The sequence below is a fragment of the Alligator mississippiensis genome, chromosome 8, assembly GCF_030867095.1.
Source record: "Alligator mississippiensis isolate rAllMis1 chromosome 8, rAllMis1, whole genome shotgun sequence".
NCBI classification, from domain to species: domain Eukaryota; kingdom Metazoa; phylum Chordata; order Crocodylia; family Alligatoridae; genus Alligator; species Alligator mississippiensis.
Window position 1 is genome coordinate 63,091,708 of NC_081831.1, and position 21,709 is coordinate 63,113,416.

At 45.1% G+C, this 21,709-nt stretch overlaps 1 protein-coding gene across 1 annotated transcript in view; it reads right to left on the reverse strand.

The window, feature by feature from the left end:
• The window catches only part of MSN (moesin), a 74,747-nt gene extending 60,568 nt beyond the window's left edge, over window positions 1–14,179 (reverse strand). The window contains exon 1 of the mRNA XM_006270114.4: window positions 14,052–14,179. Within this exon, the coding sequence (XP_006270176.1) occupies window positions 14,052–14,063 (12 nt within the window). The 5' untranslated portion in view covers window positions 14,064–14,179. The remainder of the gene's footprint in view (window positions 1–14,051) is intronic.
• Between the last annotated feature and the right edge of the window lie 7,530 nt (window positions 14,180–21,709).

Below are 21,709 nucleotides of genomic sequence, written 5' to 3' on the forward strand. Positions count from 1 at the left end.
AATTCCAAGATACTCTGAAGCGTCTTCATGGATAGCACTGCTCTACCTATGCACAAGAATAAAAAACTACTTTTGTTACTTTTTAGAAGAAAGTAGCAAGATGCAACCAAGACAAGGGCTAGACAAGGCTCTATTTGTAATGAGAGGCCAACTAAAAGGGGTTTTATACCTCTGGTTGAAGCTGGAGCTTCAAGTTCTGAAAGTACTTTTAGAGAAGTCATGGGAAAAACAAATCTGCTTTCCCTCAAAGTAGGGATACCCTGAACACCAGAAGTGGAGTTTAATAACTGCAAATCATCCCAAAACACACGAGCCCTCACTAACAGCTTTGCATGGGAGCAAACAGAACAAGTGGGGGAAAACAATTTTACACTTGTTAATGCCAAACACCACACACAACATGGCATTTGGAAACCACGCAGAATTGTGTCAAGTTTTTGTAGCTGACGAATGTGAAACTCTGCCGATATCTGCTATATCAGAAAAAACAGATATTATCTTATTTCCTGCAATAAAGTTAAGCAAGCATCGTCTAGGATTTCATCTCATCTTGCCTTGATTAGTCTGATTTTCGGGGTGCTGGGAAGCTGCTAAGTGTCTGTATTATATCTTATGCGAGAGGGACTTCCTGCTCAGGATAGGTCTTTACAGTTTTACACAGCTAAGACAAATACAGATGTTTCTTAAAGACCACATTATGAAACACCCTCCTTGTGTGTAGGCAACACATGCAAATTGGGTACCGCAAGCTGAATGCACTGCGTTTGTTCCTTAGTTCTGCTGCTACCTGCCTGGGAACAGCACTCCAAGTGCGCCACCTATAAGGGCCAAGCTACTGAGCCAGACAGCAAGAGGGAAGACATTGCTCCTCCCCTTCAAGCATCAGCTCCTTTTTGTAGTTGGTGCATGCGCCACCACCAGACAGCCATATCCCAGCAGTAAATACTGTGCAATTGGAAATCTGTCCAGGCTTTCTTGAAGCCTCCCCCAGATGCAGCATTGCAAGCACAAGTAGACTGAAATAATGAACTCTTGAGCCTCTATACCCTTGACCAGGTCATTGTGGAAAGACAAAGCAATATCTTTCAAAAGAGTTTGAAAAAGTTAGTTCCAGATGTTGCTCAATGCTTTTGCTGAAATGATACTTGCTGCAAGTACTAGAAACTTCTTTACATTCCAAGTTGCATTTTATATACTATAGATCATTTAAAAAAAAAAAAAAAAAAATGCAGCTCCCTGAAGGCCCAGTTCTAGCATTACCAGCAACTAGGAGGCCTCCAGACACCAAATTTTGGCAAGACAGCTTAGAGTTCGGCTTCCATGAGCAAGTCCTTGCAGAGGCCTCAAGTCCCCACCTCTACAACATTCATACCTTTGATTCTGTGGGTGCTTCTATTTCTAGTCTTTTCCATTTTTAACCTTATTTCAGCCCTTTATTAAGGCATCTTTAGTAAAGCAGGTTCCAAGGTGGGTTGCATGTTTAACCATAAGAAAACAGGCAAATATTCGTTATGAAGTCTCCTTCTTTCTGTTCATAGTATCCAGATTCCTGTGGACCCACTTGTTTAATACAAATTACTCTGTAAATACTTCTAAAAATAAGTCTGCCAGCTGCGGGTTTGCCTGCAGACTTTTTCACTTCAGTACTGTGCAACTAGTCATATAACTGCTATGGGAGCTTTCTGCCCCATAGCGAATGGTAGTTATTACATTACAAGTAGCACACATCTTACCACCATTTTGGTGCATCTATCACTAACATTTTTTCTGTATTATTTTATCAACTCTATCAAGCCTAAATATGTCAAGTGTCAGGAGAACCAAAGCCATTTGATTAAGCTGTGTTAGGAGTACAGTGTTCATGAGATTTAGTTGCTTGCACAGAATATCTTCAGAAACTAGAGAAAGAAGAGCATTTTGACTCCTAACCTCACCCAATCCATTTCGAAACATTAAACAACATGTAATGCTGCCCCACCCTTGCTGCTCTCACTGGAAAACCATTCAAAAGCATGCTGCAATGAGCAAGAAGATTTTTTATGTACAGTTTTCAAATCTTTACTGGCGATACCACAGAGGCTATTTTAGGCTTTCAGTCTGAAGACTCGCTAAACTGCAATTGGCAAATCAGTATTAATACCAGTCTCTCTCAAAATAAAAAACTACACTGCTACAGGCCATTCCCATCTATTAGTTGGTAATTTACTGATGCCATCTCTGCACAAAATGCAGCTTACACTCAGCAATTCTTTAAACCCAAACTCCTGAGATTAGACAAAAAAAGAAAAGAGCAGTTTAGTATGAATGAAATACCTGGACCAAGTCTAACATGCACAGAAAGAGAAATACAGATGTAGAAAGTTCTCTTGGATGGTCATAAAGTTCACCAAGAACTGTTTGAATAAGCTACATCGAGCTTGTTAACACACTACTGTATTACAGGTCTGTATTAGTGCTTGTCAACCAAGTAGATTCAGACCATGAATAGGTCAGGCTACCCTAATTCTACAACTGATTGCTGCTAAGCAGCAATTTCTTGGGGGGGGGGGGGTTAAAACCAACAACAATGTTCACTATGAAGCTTTGGGGGGTTAAAACCAACAACAATGTTCACTATGAAGCTTTGGCCAAATTATTTCAATATATACCAGTTTGTTAGGTACTTTGATATAAATGCCCATACTATTGAAATACATGATTTAGGATAATGTGTAATGGACCCCTTTCGTAGCTAAACTGAAGAACTAGGTGCATGCACTGAGAGAATATTGTTTACACCAATATTACTGCTTAGGGTTTCTGAATGCCCCATTAGTATATCATATTGAGCCTGATAAGGAAGTTAAGGCTGCAGTAAGATTTCCCTCTGCAATGCACTATAAATCTCACCCACCCTCAATTGAAGCACCGTACGGATTAAGACTGTTTTTATAAAAAATACTCAAGTCAACAGCAGCTCCTTTTCAACTGTCAGCTATTTATTAGCACTCAGTAACTGCCTAGTCTGTCAAACCATTTGCAACTCCCTCGTGTTCCAGCAAAATCATAAGACTCTCTGGATGTCACAAGTGACTTGAACAGGAAGATACTTTGATTGCAAGATAGGGGTAAACTAAAAGCCATTGGAACTGTACTTCTCTCTCTCTCTCTCCTATCGGCAGTAGAAAGCACACTGGATACATAGTTTTGCTTTCCTTGCAAAGACAGCAACAGGCACTTCCCAGAAGTTCGTCTACTTTTACTGAAGCATCTGCAAGTCTCTTGCTAATACCATTCTGTTGCAATCATAATGTTCCCAATAACAGAATATTACAAATAGGAAAAGCTCTCCCCCATGGTGGATGTAGGCTAGTCAAAGGGCATCTAGATCAGTGGTCTCCAACCTTTTCAGGTAGGAGATTACTTTTTGAATTAAAAAGCAACCAAAGATCTACCACTGCTGCTGCCACCCCCGCCCTCCAGTCAGTGTGGGGGAAGGGAAGGGAAGGTGGGGGCAGAACAAGGCAGAGGGAGAAAATTATTTGGGGACATACAGACCTACCTGCTATTGGGGAGGGGGAGGGAGGGGTGCAAGGGAGGGAGAGACTGGGCAGACAGAGGCCCCAGAGGTGAGGGAGGGAGCATGGCACACAGGCAAAAGTGGGGGGGATGCCCCCCAGTGCCTGCTCTTGCCTGTGCACCCTGCTCCCTCCCTCACCTCTGGGGCCTCTATCTGCCCCCCCCCCCCCCCAAACAATGAGCGAAGGAGTGGGGCCAGTGCGGGTGTTGCACAGCCGGAACGGGTGTGGGACAAAGCTACAAGCAGCTCATCCAGGGGGCACATGCAGGGCTACAGCAGATGGAAAAATGAGTCAAGAAGCTACTGATCTGATAGACAAGGGACAACCAGCAAAAACTCATGAGAGTTTATTTTATTAGACAGTTCTAAAAGTGAGACTTAACACACAAAAATCCTTCAACATTTATAAATATTTATTACTTCAACAGCAGGCCACATTCTAGGTTTACTCGTATTGCCATTCAATGTTTTAAAAGAAGTCTCATCAGCACTGCTACCGATTTCTCAGTCTGTAGTGCCACACTATTAACCTGCCAGTCAGTTTTCCTGTGCAGATAAGCCTTTAGTTGATTTCCTCAAGAATAACTCCTACAGAAATGCTTCCTTGTTATTGATGTGCAGGACTTCTGCCCCACATGCTCTCCTGCTTATTTACCTTAGCCCAGTTCAGGAGAAGTCTGCTGAAGCTTAATCATACATAAACAAATACCATCTCACTTCTTTTCTTTAGTACAAATAAATGTGTAATCTCAAACATTTCAAATCTCCAACACTTCAAGTGGAAAGCTTGAGGGCTGCACAGTTGACATGCCAACAGAACTACTTGGCTCCCTGCTCTTTTTTTGGAGGAGGTATTAGAACACAGCAGCAGTTATGTGGCTTAGCATCTCTGTGCAGTGTTAAGCTAAGGGATTTTATGGTGGTAGAAAGTCTCATTGGAACTCTCTCAGGACAACCAGGATGTTTTAGCCACTGCCCCCATTTTAGATTCTCTACAGCATTTGGCAGACTGCACCACAGACACTTCAAACTAATCTCTATTTATGATTAAATAAGTTGGGTAACTAACCTGGAGACCAACAGTTATCACTCAACACTGCCTGTATTGTCTCCTTGCAGAGCTGTCTATGGAAGACCTCACTGCATGTATCTGGCCAAAATAGTGCTGCAGAGATGCAGCAGTTCAACATGAGGCCAATGTATGTCCCCATACACAATACTCTGGAGTAGTTACTTCATTCTGGCTGAATTACTGCCCACAAACAATAAAGCATCACTTTCATTCTGGAACAGTGCCCAGGGCCTTATAGTAGCACAGCACTAATAGTATAATTATTGCTATAGTTTGCTGGTCAGCTTCCTAGGACCAAAAGACAAGAGTATAATGTGCTGAATTATACCAAGAATGAAGCTGGCCTAGAATTTCATGCTTTAAGTTTTGCCATGCAGCAACTTTTATTCATTTATGGAATTACATGACTAACTGGATTATACCAAATACTGGATTTTCCCTGCATTGAGTCACTTCCCAAATTAACTAGACCTTTCTACACAGGCAGAGAATGATTCACAATGGTAGAACAGAGAGAGGAAAGAGACTGAGTTAGCAACTTAGACACAAAGCATCTCAGCTTCAGGAAGAGCTCTATTTTGCACCAAGAAAAGGTTGAGGGCTTTCATTACAGTAAGTACAGAAAGAGATTCAATATGCAAGGGGTCAGGGGTCAGCATCCTACAGAGCCACTGGATCTGGCCTGTGCATGTGTGGCTATGAGCGCTCTGCCCATGCCAACACAAGCAGCAGCACTGGCTGTAACAGAGTCCTAGCATCCACCCACCTCTGATCTGAGGAGGGTCAATACAGCCTACAGCTAGAAAAGGTTGCCTGCCTCTAGCCCAGCAGTTCCCAATCTGTGGTACAGGTACCACCAGTGGTACACAGACAACCTGTCAGTGGTACGTGTTAACAGATTTATTACAATTACTATACATGACATTTGCTGGCGGTACTTAAGGTTGTATAGTTTTAAATTGGTATTGCAAAATTTATCAGTTTGGGAACCACTGCTCTAGCCTACATCACCAGACTGCAAATTTGGTTTATCCTACAATGTTTAAGTTAAAGAGCTCTTCCATCAATCCCCGTTACAAGTTTAGCAAACTGCTGCAAAGTACTGGGAGAACCAAAATGGGTATTTTTAGCTTGGTCCAAACATTAAAGGTAGTCCCATTCAACAGGGGTTTTACTACCACCATCTTATTGATCAACAGGGATCTGTTTTTTCCATTTTCCACAGAAAAGGGGAGTAGAATGCAGATTTCCCCCCTTACTGAAGTAAACTGTGAATTTCTCATTTTAGCAGAGAAATCCATAGATCTTGTAGTTTTGCAGCGAGCCCTCTACAGGCAAGCAGAGGGGCTGCAGGGGGCTAGGAGGGAGCAGGCAGAGGGTAGTCAGGCAGGGGCACAATGCGCACATGGCCCCATCCAGCCTGGACAGCAGCTCCTGCAGGTAAGTGGGGGGGAGATTGAGGCCGCCACAGGGAGGGAGTTGGACTGGGGCTGCTGCCCTGGTGGGCAGTGTGTGGGGCTTGGGGCCTAGGGCCACAATGCATAGCAGCAGGGCCCTGGCAGGGAGCAGATGGGGCTGCAGGCAGCTTGTCCAGGGGCAGGGAGGGGCAGTGGCTCCCCAAAGCTGCATGCACTTCTAGAGGACCGGGGGGGGGGGGGGGGGGGGGGGGGAAGAGGGGGGAGAGAACCTGTGCCCCACAGATGTGTGGGATGGGGGCAGGTACCCACTATGGGCTTGGGCTCCCACCCTGCTGCCCTCCCATGGGGCCTCTGCAGCCCAGGTGTGACCCAGCACTACAGGGCAGAGCACGGCCACACAGGAAGGCTCCTTTCAGCTGCAAGCTTCACGCTGACCTGGCAACACTGTCCCCATGCCCACAGGGGACACAAGGGTGGCAGCATGGGGTTGTGGCCCTTACTGCAACCATGCATGCAGGAGACGCATTGCAAGGGCAGCACAGAGTTTGCAGCAGCAAGCAGCTTTCTTGCATGGCAGCACTGTGCGGTGCAGCACCAGGTCAAACCCATGGGCTGTGGAGGAGCTGGGGGAAGGGCAGCAGGGTGGGAGCCCAAGCCTGCAGCACACCCCCACCCCGCACACAGGTGGGGGGGGGGGGAACATGACAACTGGGTCCCCCCTGCTCCCTGGGAGTGTGTACAGCAGGGAGCTAGCCATTCATCACCCTCCCTCCCACCCTTACTTCTTGCTTTCAGCCATACGCTCCACTGATCTACAGAGTTGCTAACCTCTTCATTCATCTGCCTCCTTACCAGCCAATTCCAGGCATCTGTCAATAGCAAAAGGTTCACCTAAAAAAGGCAAGAGGAAGAGGCATCTGGATATCGTCAGCCCATCCAAAGCTCACCCCAAGAACATTCATCCCCTTCCCCTACAGTGGTCTTTCACAAAGCAAGCTTCTTAGCACCATGACGTTTCTTAGGTGTTCATATATCTAGCACACAATAGGCACTACTCTAACTTGAGTCTTTATGCGGGTACCATCCCCACTTCCCCCAGAGGAACTGAATTGACATTTAGCCAGCTTTGACCATCAGCAAGACTAAAAAGTTAGGAGGTCCATCACAGAACTCAAGTTTTATATGGGGTGCTGGAGGGTGGGGAGGAAGGCAGCAGTTGTCATACATGTACAGGTAAGAGGTGGACTAGTTTAGTGAAGGATAAAACTGGACCACCCTATTGTTACCACCATATTTGCAAAAGACTATTCAAAACCTAAAAAAAAAACCTCACTTAATTTTGCTTACTAATGCTCAAAGTAGCTGCAGTCAGTCCTCTTCTTGTACTAAAGCTATGGTTTTATAATCAGCAAGCCTGCCAATGGCCCTCTATTTTCCAGCATCATTGCCAAATATTTGTAGGAAGATATATTAAGCGTTACAGTAAGAATCAGCATCAACTATTGTAATCAAGAAGTATGTATATACATTTTTAAGTAAGAACACACCAGACCTTCCAGCTATGACACAGCCAAAGAGGGTTTTAACATGGAAATGCTAGAATGCAAAAGGGTCACAAAAAGCCTACATCTTCTTAAGCCTAAACCTTCAAACTTCTTTATAGAAGTTTTGGGGTTTTGTTGGTGGGGGGTTTTTTTTTGGTTTTTTTTTAGTTTTTGGGGTTTGTTTGGTTGTTTTTTTGTTGTTTTTTTTGGGGGGGGGGGGCAGGGACTTAACCAATCCACAGATTTATTACTGTTCCAATATCTCTCATGGAAAATAAAAGCAAACAAACAGTTAGCCACATGTAGCACCCTTCATTTTAAACCAGTAAGCTAGTGCAAACTATTCCTGGTTGAGCAGCTTTTTGCCAGTACATCCACAGATGCAAAGAGGCTCCTTGTAGGGCCATGCTGGTGTGAAGTGTGGTATGGATGGGATCAGGACACTCTTGGCAGTGGACAGAAACTAGGCCAGAGGTGGCATACAGAGTTGAGAATGTCTTGGAGCCCTCCTCCAAACACAGATCTCATGATAATCTTCAGGGTTAAGCTCAAATAGCAGCAGTTTTGCTGTGCAAATACAGAGAGGACCAAGTGCTGCACAGAAAAAAAAAAAAAGTAGTCAACCAAATAAGGCTGTGGAGAGATGTATGAGCAGGAAAGTGTCCAGGAGATGACGTCACTGAGAGGAAGCCTTTAGTCACCAGGTTTCCTTCAGAAGCTGGAGCAGGGCCAGAGGAGCCTCTCAGGCATCAAATCTCCCAGTGAAGAACATCAGTCAGTCCAGCACAGGGATGCTCAGATCCCCGCAGGTCGAGCATAAAAATGGGACTTCCAATTGCAACAAAGTGAAAATAAGTTCTTTAAGAATGGGCAAGTTTTCCAATTAGCCTGCTGCATTATGTGCTATGTACCAAAAGTCAAGTGCTCTGCAGCCAGATTTCACACTGAACATTACAAGCAAGACATCCAAAATAAAGGGCTTCCTCTGGAGGCAGCCGTGCCCTTTCCTGTTCAAAGGAGTCCATATTAAGGCATCTTGCTTTCCTACGAGGAATATTTAAAGGCGGATTTCTTGACCTCCGGAAGGAATTAAGTCAGACGCATGAAGCAGCAGTAGTTGGGGGGGGGGGAGGTGCGGCAGAGGGAGTGAAAGGGAAAATACTTCAGGCCCAGCTTCCACAAGAAAGGAGCTGCTTGCAATTCAGTTCAAGAAAAAAAAAAAAAAGGTTATATGATTGAGTGTTTGGGACATGCTTTTTAGTCACTGTCCAGAAAGTGTGTCCTCAAATTGACATTTTCAGCATGACTTGGTCATGGTACCTACAATTCTTCTTTTATAGATGCAAAGGAGGAAAGGATACAATACAAAGTTTATCAAAACCAAGTAGCTTTAATAGCTTTGCCAAGCAAACAACAATGTGTTCCCTCTTCAACTTGTGAAGCAAAAAAAAAAAAAGCAAGCTCTTGTCCCCTTTTCTCCCTCTTCTTTCAAGCCCTTTGTCCAGAGATGGGAACAAGGTTTAATAATCAAGCAATTTCTCCAGATGAGCCAACATGAACCAGGCCTTCCCTATAAATATTCTGTCAAATCTTTGATTCATCTGTCCCTACCTTTCCTGTTACAACAAGGTATTTAGCAGAATTTGCCAATTCACTGGAACCTGACAGGGTCACTTGCTTCTACTATGACCTCGAACTTGTGACCTCAGGCTGTCAGGCACATGCCCTAGCACCTGCATCACTCCACTTCGAGAAAAAGTAAGTTGCCACTCCCACAAGACAGACCACTCCAGATGTGTAGAGGCTCTGCATCTGACTAGCTTTACTACTAAAAACAATGTTTTAAAATTAAACTCTTATTTATTGTAGACAAGTGGTATAAATGGGCAGACTACTTTTCTATCAAACGGTGTTAAGCCAATTTTAACACAAAAATGCAGCAAAAGAAAATAAAGGAAAAGAATGACCTCAAAGCAATTAAAGCTTCCAAAATATGCAGTCAGTGGTATTCTTATTGCTCATTAACTACATAAAAGCCACTTCATTTATGCCACAACAAGTCAGTTAGGGTGGTACTTAGTATTGATCTTTGATTCAATACTCAACAGAATTTTGCAACCCCAGTGAAGTATTACTTCTTCAATGGCAGAGACCCAAAGTAAAAAAATCAAACTAGTACTGTTTCTACTAGATCTAGATCACCTGCCATACATAAGCTTAGTAGCATCAAATAATAATAATAATAATAATAATAATAATAATAATAATAATGCCCCTGCTGCATCCAGGCATCATGAAGCAGGATTTATTACAAACATCTAAAAATTGGCAGTGGAAGAATAATTATTTAGTCACTGAATGGCTTATTCATTATTAGCCTGGCACCCACCACTTCATTTGCCCAACATAAGTAGCAAAGGTGGGGGAGGGCACAATTTGAGACCGTGACCATCTTATGGTTACTTTTATCCATTTAAACAGTTTCTTCTAAAAAAAAAAAAAAAAAAATCAAGATAAAACTGCATTTCCCAGGTACTCTGTCCCCATCCAGTAGGGGAGGAAAAAGAAATAAATAAAAAGAGACTTACAGAACAGCATAAAAACAGTTAATAGCTATTTTGATATAAACTACCAGCAAGCAAGATACAGTAGCACACCTAAAAGTTTCCAGCAAGCATTTGATGCAACTAATAGCAATATGAACTTCAAAATCATTTAGAGTTACCCAATGTATCTATTCATCCAATATGTCTTCCTGAAAATTAAAGTATTAGTGCTCTCTCTGGAACCTTTTCTTTGGGGCTTTATCACGTCTATTAAAAGGCAGAGTACAAATCATGCAAACAAGTGGCTGCCAAACTAGTCAGCTGGGCACCCATAACTAATCAATGTTTGGCAATGCTTTTTAAGAGGTAGGCAGGATCCCCATACCAAAACAAGTCTGGACACAAGCACTGCATATAGTAACAGCGTAATCAGAAATCCTGAGCACAGCTCAAGAAAAAAAAAAACAAAAGAAAAAAGAAAAAGAGAAAGAGAAACTGGGACCCTCTTAGCTGAATAAAAGCAATTGAGAGCTGTACAATATCAAGGAATAGAAGGGAGACCAAGTACAAGGACCTTTAACAAAAAAGGTGACAAAACTGAAAGGTAAGGCCCCCAGGTTAAACCAAAAAGAGAAATTAGGACAGGAAAAAACCAGGCCATTCTGGTCTTTACAGTGTAGCTAGAATATAAAGAGAATAAGCCACAGGCTACCATTGAAGAAAAACTTGATGAACAAATTAAACCCTAGAATGTCCCCATTCTTTATGAAAAGCTTCCATGTTTTTCCAAATAGTGGTTTCTAACATACAGATCAATGCAAAGAATCCAGGAGCCATTACTCCATACAACACTTACTAGAAAGGAATATTTCAAGTGCCTCCAACACAGAACAGCCAAGAATTAACTCAGCCTTGTTTATAAAATCTGATTGACTTGGGTCTACAAAGGGCAACAGAAATTTTCCATATTTTGTAAAGAACCAGTTCAGGCTAATCCCATTTCTCAGTAGCATAAGTAAGACTTTAGAATAATTAAGAACTAAAAACTGTTTAACAAAAGCTACAAGTCTCAGGAGCAATGAGCATCTTGTTCAGATTAGAGGAGACTCCCTCGTCTAACAGTAGAAGAACACTTCCTGGGGGAGTGATGCTTTGATACTGTTTGTTGCAGTTTGACACAGGTACAGTACCCAATTCACCCCAGTCACAGACCCAGTGCACTTCTGATTTATTTACAAGTGGAACATCTTGTATTACAAATACTATTTTTCTATTATTGGGGAATACAAAGGAAAAAAAAATGCCCTCAGCTCTACAAAGCAAGTGGTACCCACTTCTCCTGTTACACTGAAACTAATTTTTAAAAATAATTAAATGCGATTAAATAAGGTTTTAAACTAAGTTTCCATAGTAACATCTCATTAAAATCTGAAAAAGCAGTTTCAGCTCCACCAAACATGATAGGGTTAGAGTGAAGGACAGGAGCTCTAGCCAGTCACTGTGAGATTAGCTCATCTCACTTGGCCAATAAGGAGGCCTCTACTGGCAAAAAGGAAGGGCAGTTTTTCAGGATGACTTGCTGGGGGGAAAAAAAACTTTTAGAACTCAGCTACACTTTTTCAGTTTCCCTGTATTGGAAAGAGGTGTCACTCACTTCTGTGCAATCCTTAACCACTCGAATCGCACAAACCCTTCAAAACAAGCGGCAATGAAGAAGCAACAACACCCTTTACAATAGCATTCCGAAGGCAAGGACGAAGTCAAATGATCTTGCCAGACCCCTTCAAGGGGTAAAGTGCAACAGGCATTTTCCACGATGGACTTTCAGTATATCCTGCAAAATCCTCACAAGCAATCTTCTGGAGCAGGCCCTTTGGGAGCCTACCATCCCCATCCCTGGAGCCCAGGCCCAGACACTACCGCACAAGTACAGCAGGTCACTGGTTCAAGGGTTAAACAGAGCAAAACCGGGCTGATTAATGGTGCACCAAAGTTTCGTGCCACTTGGCCAATTCTAAATTAGTGGAAGGGTTGAAAGAAAAGCAATTCCTATCCCAGCAGGTTAAAATTTAGCCTCGCTGAACACAGACTTGAGAGGTTTTGCCGTTTAGACCAAACGGTGCCCACATCAGCACATTCTGTGAGGCCCTACCAATCTTATCACCCAACACTTTAAAAAGCAGTTTTTTCCCCTGCCAAGCTAGAAGTGCTCACTGAGCTTCTTCCACCTGGCTCCTCCACAACAGATTTATTTTTGTGATGAGTCCCACAGTGCAGCTACATCCAAACACTTCGCTTTCACCCACATTTGACCTTGATTATAAATAAAGAACGTGGCTCTGAATTTGAGCAGTTTTGCTACCAACATTTTCAAATACTAGTCATGTTTTGCTCACACAGAGAACAGTTTCAACATTTCCTGTTAACCACAGCTCAGGAAGTAACATTTAAAGTTGTACCACTAAAAATGTCACTTCATTTATGTCCGCAGTTAAGAGAGAAGTGGGACCCAACTAGAAAACTAGTGGTTGGTAGCTTGTTGCCTTAATCTGGCAGGCCTGCAGCTCCACACGTGGCTAGCTACATCCATATTCCAGCATCGTTTTGCTGAAGCCAAAAACAGAGCCAACAGCAAACCCTGAATCCATAGGCAACTCTTTATACCCGAAATCACAGGGTTGGAGGAGACCTAAAGTACCAGAGCTGCTTTCAAATGTGCTTTTGAAGCAGTCCCAAAAATAAAACCATGCCCCTGGGCAGAGAGGGGGAAGCAACAGGCTGAACAGGGCGTGTCCCTGCAGTCAAACTTGCAGGCACCTTGCAGCAAGGCTGCGCTGCGCCAGGACACAGTCACTCCCAGGAGAACTGGCCCGGCCCAGCGCTCCCACACAGCAGCTGATCCACATCCTAGACACGAGACTCCTCCCTGGCGGGAAGGGCCACACCAGCCTGCTCCATTACTGCTTCCACAGAAGACCCCCAGTCGGAGCCTCTCCCGTTTGATTTCCTAAACCCCTTGCCTTTTTCAGGGAAATCAACTGCTCACTACTCACAGCAGATGTTTCGGGGGCACTCCTGTTTAAGGCCTCAGAAAATCCCCTCCTCTCTCCCCCCAACTCTTTTTTTTAGGCCTAACTTCCTATAAAGCCATAGAAAAAAGTGCATCAGACATCACCCTATGACAACAGCCAAGAGGCATGAGTGGCAAGGAGGAAAAGAAAAAAAATCCTATCCGATAGACATGCAAGATGGCATGAATTAAGCCATCCTCAAAAAAATCCAGGGGGACACACACCACGCACTAGTACTCGCATGCTCCCCCGGGGCCGAGCCCAGTGTCCCCACACACGAGGCTGTGCGCGCATGTGGTGTGCGGCGCAGAGCCCCGCGCCCCTGCGGTCCTGCCAGGTCCGCTCGCCCGGTTTAAAAAAAAACAGGAGGCCCTCAGCGAGAAGCTGGCAGCCGCTCTCCAAGTCCAAGCGCAAAGGAAAAAAACGGGGTGGGGGGGGGTATAAAAAAACAGCAACAGCAAAAAACCCGAAATTCCTGCTACAAAAAAAAAAAAAAAAGCCAAAATCCTCGAGTCAAGCACAGACTTGACAAAACCTTTCTGAAGTCGCAGCCTCTTCCCCAGCCAACAAATACTTTCGAGTCAGGCCGGGGCAGGGCTGGAGCCGGCTCCGCGGGGGAGGCGCGCGGCTCCGGGCAGCTGCAAGAGGCGCCCAGGGCCGACCCGGGGCCTCGGGGCGAGGGCGATTAGCCAGGAGACATGTTAGAGGCGCCGCAGCAGAAGGGCCCTCCCGCGAGAAGCCCCGGATGAATGGGGGCGCGGGGCTGCCCCGCAAGGAGCTGCGGGCAGGACCTGGGGCAGGGAAGACCTGGGGCAGGGGAGCCTCTCCCGGGGTCACCCACCGTCTTGGGCATGGTGCCGGCGGGCTGGGCTGGGCTGGGCGCGGCGGGTCGCGGCGGCGGCGGCTGCTGGTGCTGCTGCTGGCTCCGCGCTTCCTGCTAACGGGACTGACTGGGGCGTCTCAGCCCGGCAAACCCCACCCCGAGAGGCAGCCCCGCCGCCCGCCCCCGCCGCATTTATTCGCAGTTGCAGCTGCCGAGCCCCCGCCCCGCGCCCGGCTCGGCCCGGCCCAGCCCCGGGAGACAGACAGACTGACGGGCGGCGCCCCGAGCCCGCCTCGCCACGTGGGGCTGAGCCCGCGCCGCGGCGGCCCCGGGGCTCGTGTCCCTCCGGCGGACGCCCCGCTTCTTCCCCCAAAGCCGACCCCTGGCCTGAGCCTTGCCCCCGTCCCCAGTCCTCCCCCGGGCCCTTCTGCCCCCCCTGCACCGCGCCCCCACCTCCTCCCTCAGCCCTGCACCGGCCCCCGCACCGCTCGGGGGATTGCCAGGACACCCCGGCTGTGCCCGCTGCCCCCCGGGCTCCCCTGGCACGGGAGGGCGGTCCTGAGTTTGGAAAACCCGTCCTACAGCAGCGCCCTGCGCAGGTCTCTGGGCCCCGAGCAGCCTAGCTGCCATCACTGTCAGGGCCACTGGTAGGGGGGCAAAGCCCCCACAGGGCCACCCCGCTGCCAACATCTGCAGGCGCTCTGTCCCCACTGCCAGCGGCGCCTGTGGGTGCCTCCACCCCACACTTAGCAGGCATCAGTTGCCCATGTAATAGCCCACTGTGCCCAGTCCAAGATGTGCACCCCTGAATTTGCTCCCTGAATGTCTGTTTGCGCTGGAACAGAGGCAGCCTGGTATGCCCTCAGAAAAACCACCAATTGCTCTGTATAGCTAGGAGCCTGCTTGGAAATGATTTGGAGGAGTGTGTGGCGACCTGGAGTGTGTTGCGAGTAGTGCGCTAATTAAAACAATGGCTTGAACAGCAGATTTTTGTGGGGCTGAAAAAAGCCTCTGGCAGCCGCAGACCCAAGCGCGCTCCAGGAAACACAGGGCTGATCAGGAATTGAGGTCGCCGGCAAAATAGAAGTACCTCGCAGCTCCATGTCCCCCAAAGTCAATTCTGCATCCAGGGCTGTCTTCCTCAGACGAGTTCCTTTTTAAGTGGAATTCCAAGGGAAATGTGGCAGCATTAACATCTTCACGCCACAACTCAGTGCCCAACTGAACAAAATGCAGGATTGCTAAATCACGCCCCAGAATACCTCCCAAACTTGGATCAGGACAAATGCTTGGAATCTAGGAAGGATGCAACATGTTTTCACTCTCATTTTGGCCCTTGTTCTTTAAGCCACTAAATTGTAATCTGATGCCAAGAGTCTCCCAATTTTTTAAAAAAAGGACAAAAACTTGTTTTGGATTTGATTTTTACTTTTATTTAATACTCCTGACAATACAAAGACAATGCCATTTTTTTCTATGTAAGTTGTGATAACTAAAAAAATGGAACTACAACATTTGAGAAGAATACAGTTACATATAGGGAGCAAGGGGGCCATGGAGGTGTGCAGAGGGACTTGGGAGTCCTTAAACACAAGCCCATTTGCAAGACGGAAGCTATAGTCAATCAACATGTTTATTACAGTCTTAAAAGCCTCAGACACAGGGCCCAATTCTGCAATGGTTGAAGCCAACAAACTAACTGGCTAATAATGAACATTATGGACTTTTGCAAAATGATTTAATTGGCTGCTACTTGGATGAGATCAGTGTATCTCATTTTCAAACATTCAAATACCTTAGTCACAGATACAGCAAGGGTTGAGGACTGGCATTTCCCTAGGCACCCAACTCTCATTTGGGATTTACCTGCTATAGGCCTTTTTGAAAATACCAAACTAGATACATAAGACTGGTACAAAACTGGCAATTCTAGCCATATTTCCCCCAGAAAAAGCACTATTCTTTATAAGGTTAACAGCTAGTGTCCACTTATGGAAGTGGTGAAAAGTTCTACAGAATGCAAATAAATTAAAATATAGTTTGATTTTTAGGAGAGGCTAAAACCTATCTTGTCTTTCTTAGACCTTCCTTCTTGTCAAATCTGCTATTTTGCATTTTTTGTGACATCATTTTATATCATAGTACTGTCATGTTCCTTCTGCTACATACCTGTCTCTTCTTAGTGCCTGAATAAATTAAATTTGTGTTAACAGGAGATCACATAAATCCAGCTATGAAATGGGAAATAGCCAAGCTCAAGTCTACTAGGCAACTCTGCACAGTTTGGTGTTGACTAATCAATTGTGTTTAATTTGATTGTAAGATTTTTCTGGGATTAATAGTAAACTAGAGCATGTGGGAAAGGCTTCTCTTTAATAACCTACTCCCTAGGGTTTCTTTCTGAGGATCCCAAAAGGCCTTATAAATATTTATAATTAAATCTTCACAACCAGTGGACAGGAACTTCCCTTTTTCCATGAGGAAAAATAGGCTTTAAAATCATGGGTGATATAATACAAAAAAACTTTCATTAAATGGCTTACGAAGTGAGTCAATGTGTTTGTAACATGTTGTTTCCTCAGTGTGGAGGATGATGTGGTAAAGAGAAAACCAAGAATAGTTCTCACACTATCGAGTAAATAATACAAACTAAGATTCAAGCCCAGATCCTACTCTGCTTTGTCCCAACTGTAAATCAAAGATAACACCTCTGTGACTGATAAAGCCACACCAGTGGTGAAGTGGCAGTATAAGAGAGTCAGGCCCATAATCTTTTTTAAATCCTGCTGTACGCATTTAGCCTGAACATGCAGGTCTCCCTCCAGCAAAATTCCCACAGGTCTTGTCTGTAAAAGAAAAGTCATGCTGGTTTCATTGCATTGATTTAAACAGATTTATACAACTTTTTATTGACAACCTTAAGCTTCCCTAAGGGCACAATGAAATTATCCATGTTACACATTATGCTAGCTTTTGCTCTCTGCCTATCTTTGCTGACTTGCATATCAACAAATTCCTTCTTGAACCAAAGCTCAGACTGCCCAAGACTCCTCGTTGGGAGGGGTCTTCTATCTCCAAAAGAACTTCTGAAAAATATGAGACTGGCAATGGTATGGAAATGTTCACTGATTGCTTTGATTTAGGTAATTAGACAGGACAACCAATTGCCCCTTTTGCCGGATTTGGATCCTAATGTCACATCTTTTGGTTCTCACCAAAGAGAAATAAACACTAAAAATAAGTCCTTGTGTGGCGATTTAGTCACCAAAAGTCTAAACTGCATTTCAGTGGTGTGTAGGGTAATAATTTGTCACCAGTTTTATATCCCTGCAAGTCAAAAAAGAATTGGGCCCCTGGAGTTTGCATCCCATGTTTTCTCAAGTTTCTCTGAACTTTTGAAGCAATGTATATAAGGGATTTAGCCATTAACTTTAATAGCAGTCACAGACTAAAGTCCAGCAGGGCACTGCTTTGCAAACTTTTTGAAGAGTCTTATTTTAGTTTGTACAGAACCAGCTTTCTGCTTGCATTGCTGAGCTGCCTATATCTTAAGTGTGTTTCACATTATAAAGGACACCGACGGAGAATATTTCTGACATGCAAATGTTTGCAATTCTTTATTATTTAAAGAGCACTAGACACCTCAATGTGCCAAGCACTGGGCAAAATTGCAGGAAGATGCAATCCCTGCCCAAAGAGCTTATATTTTAGAGAGACAAGACATGCAAGCAACATGCCCAAGGTAGCATTAGCATGTTAGCCACTTCCCAGCCATCTCTCTTTCCTCTTTAGTCCAAATGAGCTCCACATGCTCTTCATACCTGCTGCTGAGACTCCAGCTCAGTGGTCCAGATGCAGTTATCCTACCAACCACCTTTTCAGCATAGGGACAAGGCAGAGGAGGTAAAAGCTGGGGTCCTTTGTGCTAGGGACTCCAGAAATGACTTGGCAACTGAACCAGGCTCAGAGAGCTTGAGTCTACGCTCAGGGATGCAGGGGTCATGACACTTTTATACCCTGGCAGTCCTGCAGTCCTAGTGCTGGAGTACTAGTTTGAGTATCCCTTGAGGCTACCCTAGTAAGCACCAGGTCCCAAACTGGCCCCAGGCTGTCCCAAGGCAGACCAGATGCTCTAACCAAGTGAGGATCAACTGACATTCGGATGACATCTATATTACCAGTCATTAAAGTGTCTGAAAGATTAGGGACTTCCTGTAGTGGAAGCATAATCTGAAATCCTTCACCAGTCCCTGCAACCAATTCTACCTCTTGCATCTTGTTCTCCCTCCTATTGCCCCTGGAGGATGGGGGAGGTGCTGAGGTGCACGACCCCATCTTTGCCTGGCTGCCAGAAGCAGGCGGTCCGCAATGCCCGAGCTGCCCCTACTATCACTGGCTGCTCTGTATCTCGAAGTGCTCATGCTTCAGCATCTCAACAGAATCTCAGAAGTTAGGTTGCCACACCAAGACTCCCCACTACTGCCCCTTTCTTGTCTTTCCTCTTGCTAAGGGGAAGATGAGAGATTTCAGCAGCTTGGGTCTGCTGGCTGATCACTCCCTGCCCAACCTAGTGCAAGTCAGTGGAAGTCATAGGAAGTTAGTGGATTCCACGACAGCAACATGCAAGGCATTGAAGGATTATCTGAGCTCTGGAATAACAGGATTTCAAGGGAGAACTGTCAGCTTGTTGAGAACCAAATAAAGTAAATCTCTGGAGGAGTCCACACAGATTGTTTAACATTGCCTGCAGCCTCCAAAACCCTGTTATCCTCAGCTCGCTCGGGACCCAAACAATATTAAAGTATTTATACATAAATTAAACTTGGATGACATTAAGCGTCCTCCCCAGATGATGCATGGTATTTGTCTGCCTTGAAGGCTGATTTGCTGGTTTGGGTTGAAGCAGTTAAAGAGGATCCTCTAGGAAACAAAAAATAAGTTGGTAAATGATTTAATGTGAAATTGTGGATTAAATAGGAATTATTTCAGTGGAACATTGAAGTAAGTGAGCATCTTGCCAGCATACAGTTCTCTGGAACTCCTAATCTCAGGGTAAGTAAACTCTTTAATTGTGCGGGGAAGGAGGACACCACCTGCATGAAAAACCCTTACCCATGAAGATGGGGAAAAATCTAATTATTCCACCAAAGAGCCATAGGCAATCAAAGAAACAAAACAAACATGCCCCCATCAGGAAGTGCAGTCACAACTACAAGACACTTATCTTTGATCCTAGGGGAAAAAGAAAGGAAGAAATGAGAACTGCTGGCAAGTAACTGATACATTACTAGCACTCAGTTATCCCAGGCTGTTCTTCAGTGATAATTAACCAATCTGGCTGTAAACTGGGCACGTCTACATGTGAATATTCATGTGATGCAATAAACTCTGGCACAAATTTATTGCTCCTGGGCATAGCATTTACATGTACACCTGGGACCACAGCATGTTGAGCTGGGGCAATGCAGCCCTGGCTGGTAGGGGCTTTTGGGGGGCAGCCTGCCTGCCTGGGGTTGTTCCAACCTGGCTCAACCTGCTGCAGAAGGGCTAGCTGGGGCATGAGGGTGCTCCAGTGCTGGGCTAGCTGGCAGGCAGCCGCTGCACTGAAGCACCCTTGTACACCAGGCAGCCATGTCAGCATTTGCATGTGTGTTGCAGTGGAGTAAATAACTCCGCATAGAAGTACAAGTACATAGAATAGTACTTGTATCTGGCAGTGCTAACCTGCAGCAGAGTTAATTAGTTTACTCAGGCCTAATAGCTCTTCATGCCTAGACCAGTGATGCTTCACTGCAGAGCTAATTAGGCAACCTCAGTAAGCATCTCGTGTAGATGCCCCACTGTGTTTTTCATCATATGAGCAGTAAGTCTGCTTCCTACTTCCACTTATACCATAAGGTTTCCAAACCCAGGGTGGACCATGACCAGTACTGATCATATTTTGATTTTATGCAAGCATCTTTCACCCTCAAGAACCCTCCAGTGCTTTACAAACACCTTCCTGTCTAACACAGACCTTGATACAGCTCTTCATACCCTCAGAAAGCTAACAGACACATTAGGGGTAAAAAGTCATGGGGCCAAAGATTACTACAGTGATCAAAATAAAAGACCACATGGCAGAATTAGTGTATAAAAGTTGAGAGCCCTAGAAGTGGGCAACCCCAACTGATCCGCAAATTGATCCCACAGTTGTGCCCTGCTAACAGGACTCACTGTAATCAGGGGAGCGGGCTGCAGCAAGTTCTATCAGGACTCGGCATTTGACTGAGATGCTTCTTGAGTAGCCCCAACAGTGCCAATTCTGCTGGTGGTTTGGGCTTATGTCCAACGAGAACTGAATGGACATGTGCACTCACTTATTTCACACAGGCCATTAAACACTTCCAGAAGTCATAACCAACCCAGAGCAGTTTGGAACTAGTAAACTAAATGCTCCATAACCCACGACCAGACCTGTAAATAACAAGGAAAAATTTCAAGATCTACCTGTTCTAGCAGTGCCTCATTTTTAACAAACAGTCATCAAACGGATACAAAAGGAGCCCTGCTAAATGAAATGGAGAATCCAAACCATAATGCTTTTCTGTCACTCAGTTCCTCTCCCAACCTAAATTTCTTAAAGTCACAGTCCTAAGGTTGACAAGTGTAAACTCTGACCAGTGCTTTATCTCATAGGGCCAAAACCTGTCCCATCCTCTACTGCTGTGGAGAAATAAAAACCCTGATTCTGATAGAAAAAGCAGGGATATGACTTGGGCTTCCCATGCAAGAGCTCCACAGCTGCAGCACATAACCATGGTGGTTTCTTCGTGTATTCTCTGCACTCAGTACAGAGCAGTTTTGAATGCAGAACAATGTTGGGCTGGTGGATGTATACCTACCTATGCACATTCCTAGCCCTTTTGACCCACACAGGGGAGTCATGAGGCTGCAGGAATGGCTACAGAGCATTCCCATGGCTCAGAGAGGAGCAACTGCCTTAAGATCTCCAAGCCTGGTTTAACCAGGGGGGCTGATTACTGAGTTTCAGAAAGTTTCCCCATGCTGACAAGCAACAGATAGGAATCTGCCAGGAATACATTTATTTACATCAGGGATTTCTCAAGACTTGAAAGTGTAATTACAGGTTTATCTGAGATACAGGAACCTGATGGGGAAACAAGACACTTTAAATGAGATGAGCAATGGTACACAGGCTCAGCCTGGCAGGTGGAGGGGTAGAGAACAGGGAGCCAGGGACTGCCGGCTAAGGATGATTAATTTGAGACTGTCCAAAGAAACATTAAGCTAAACAAAAACAATTTTTTTTTTTTTTTTTTACATCAGGGTGGTTCAGCAGTTTAAAATTAAATTGCTTTCAAATGGGCATAAAGGCTTTAGCATCAGCACAGAGATACCACAGCAGCAGGCACCAGCTACAAACAGATATCTGTGGGGAAGGGGTGGGCAGGATGAGCGAGACAAAGCAGGTCAGGAGCATTAGGACAGGCTTGGTGATTGACTCCTTCCAGCACGTTAAATGCCGTGGTCATGGATTTCGGTTTGTGCTTAATTTAAGAGGGTGCAAAAGCAGGTGCTCTACAAGCAGGTAGGAATAAGGAAGTTGGGCTAAAGTTACCCTTTGTAATGTAAATCCATTAGGGGCCACAGAATTATTCCCTGGTGAATGAGTC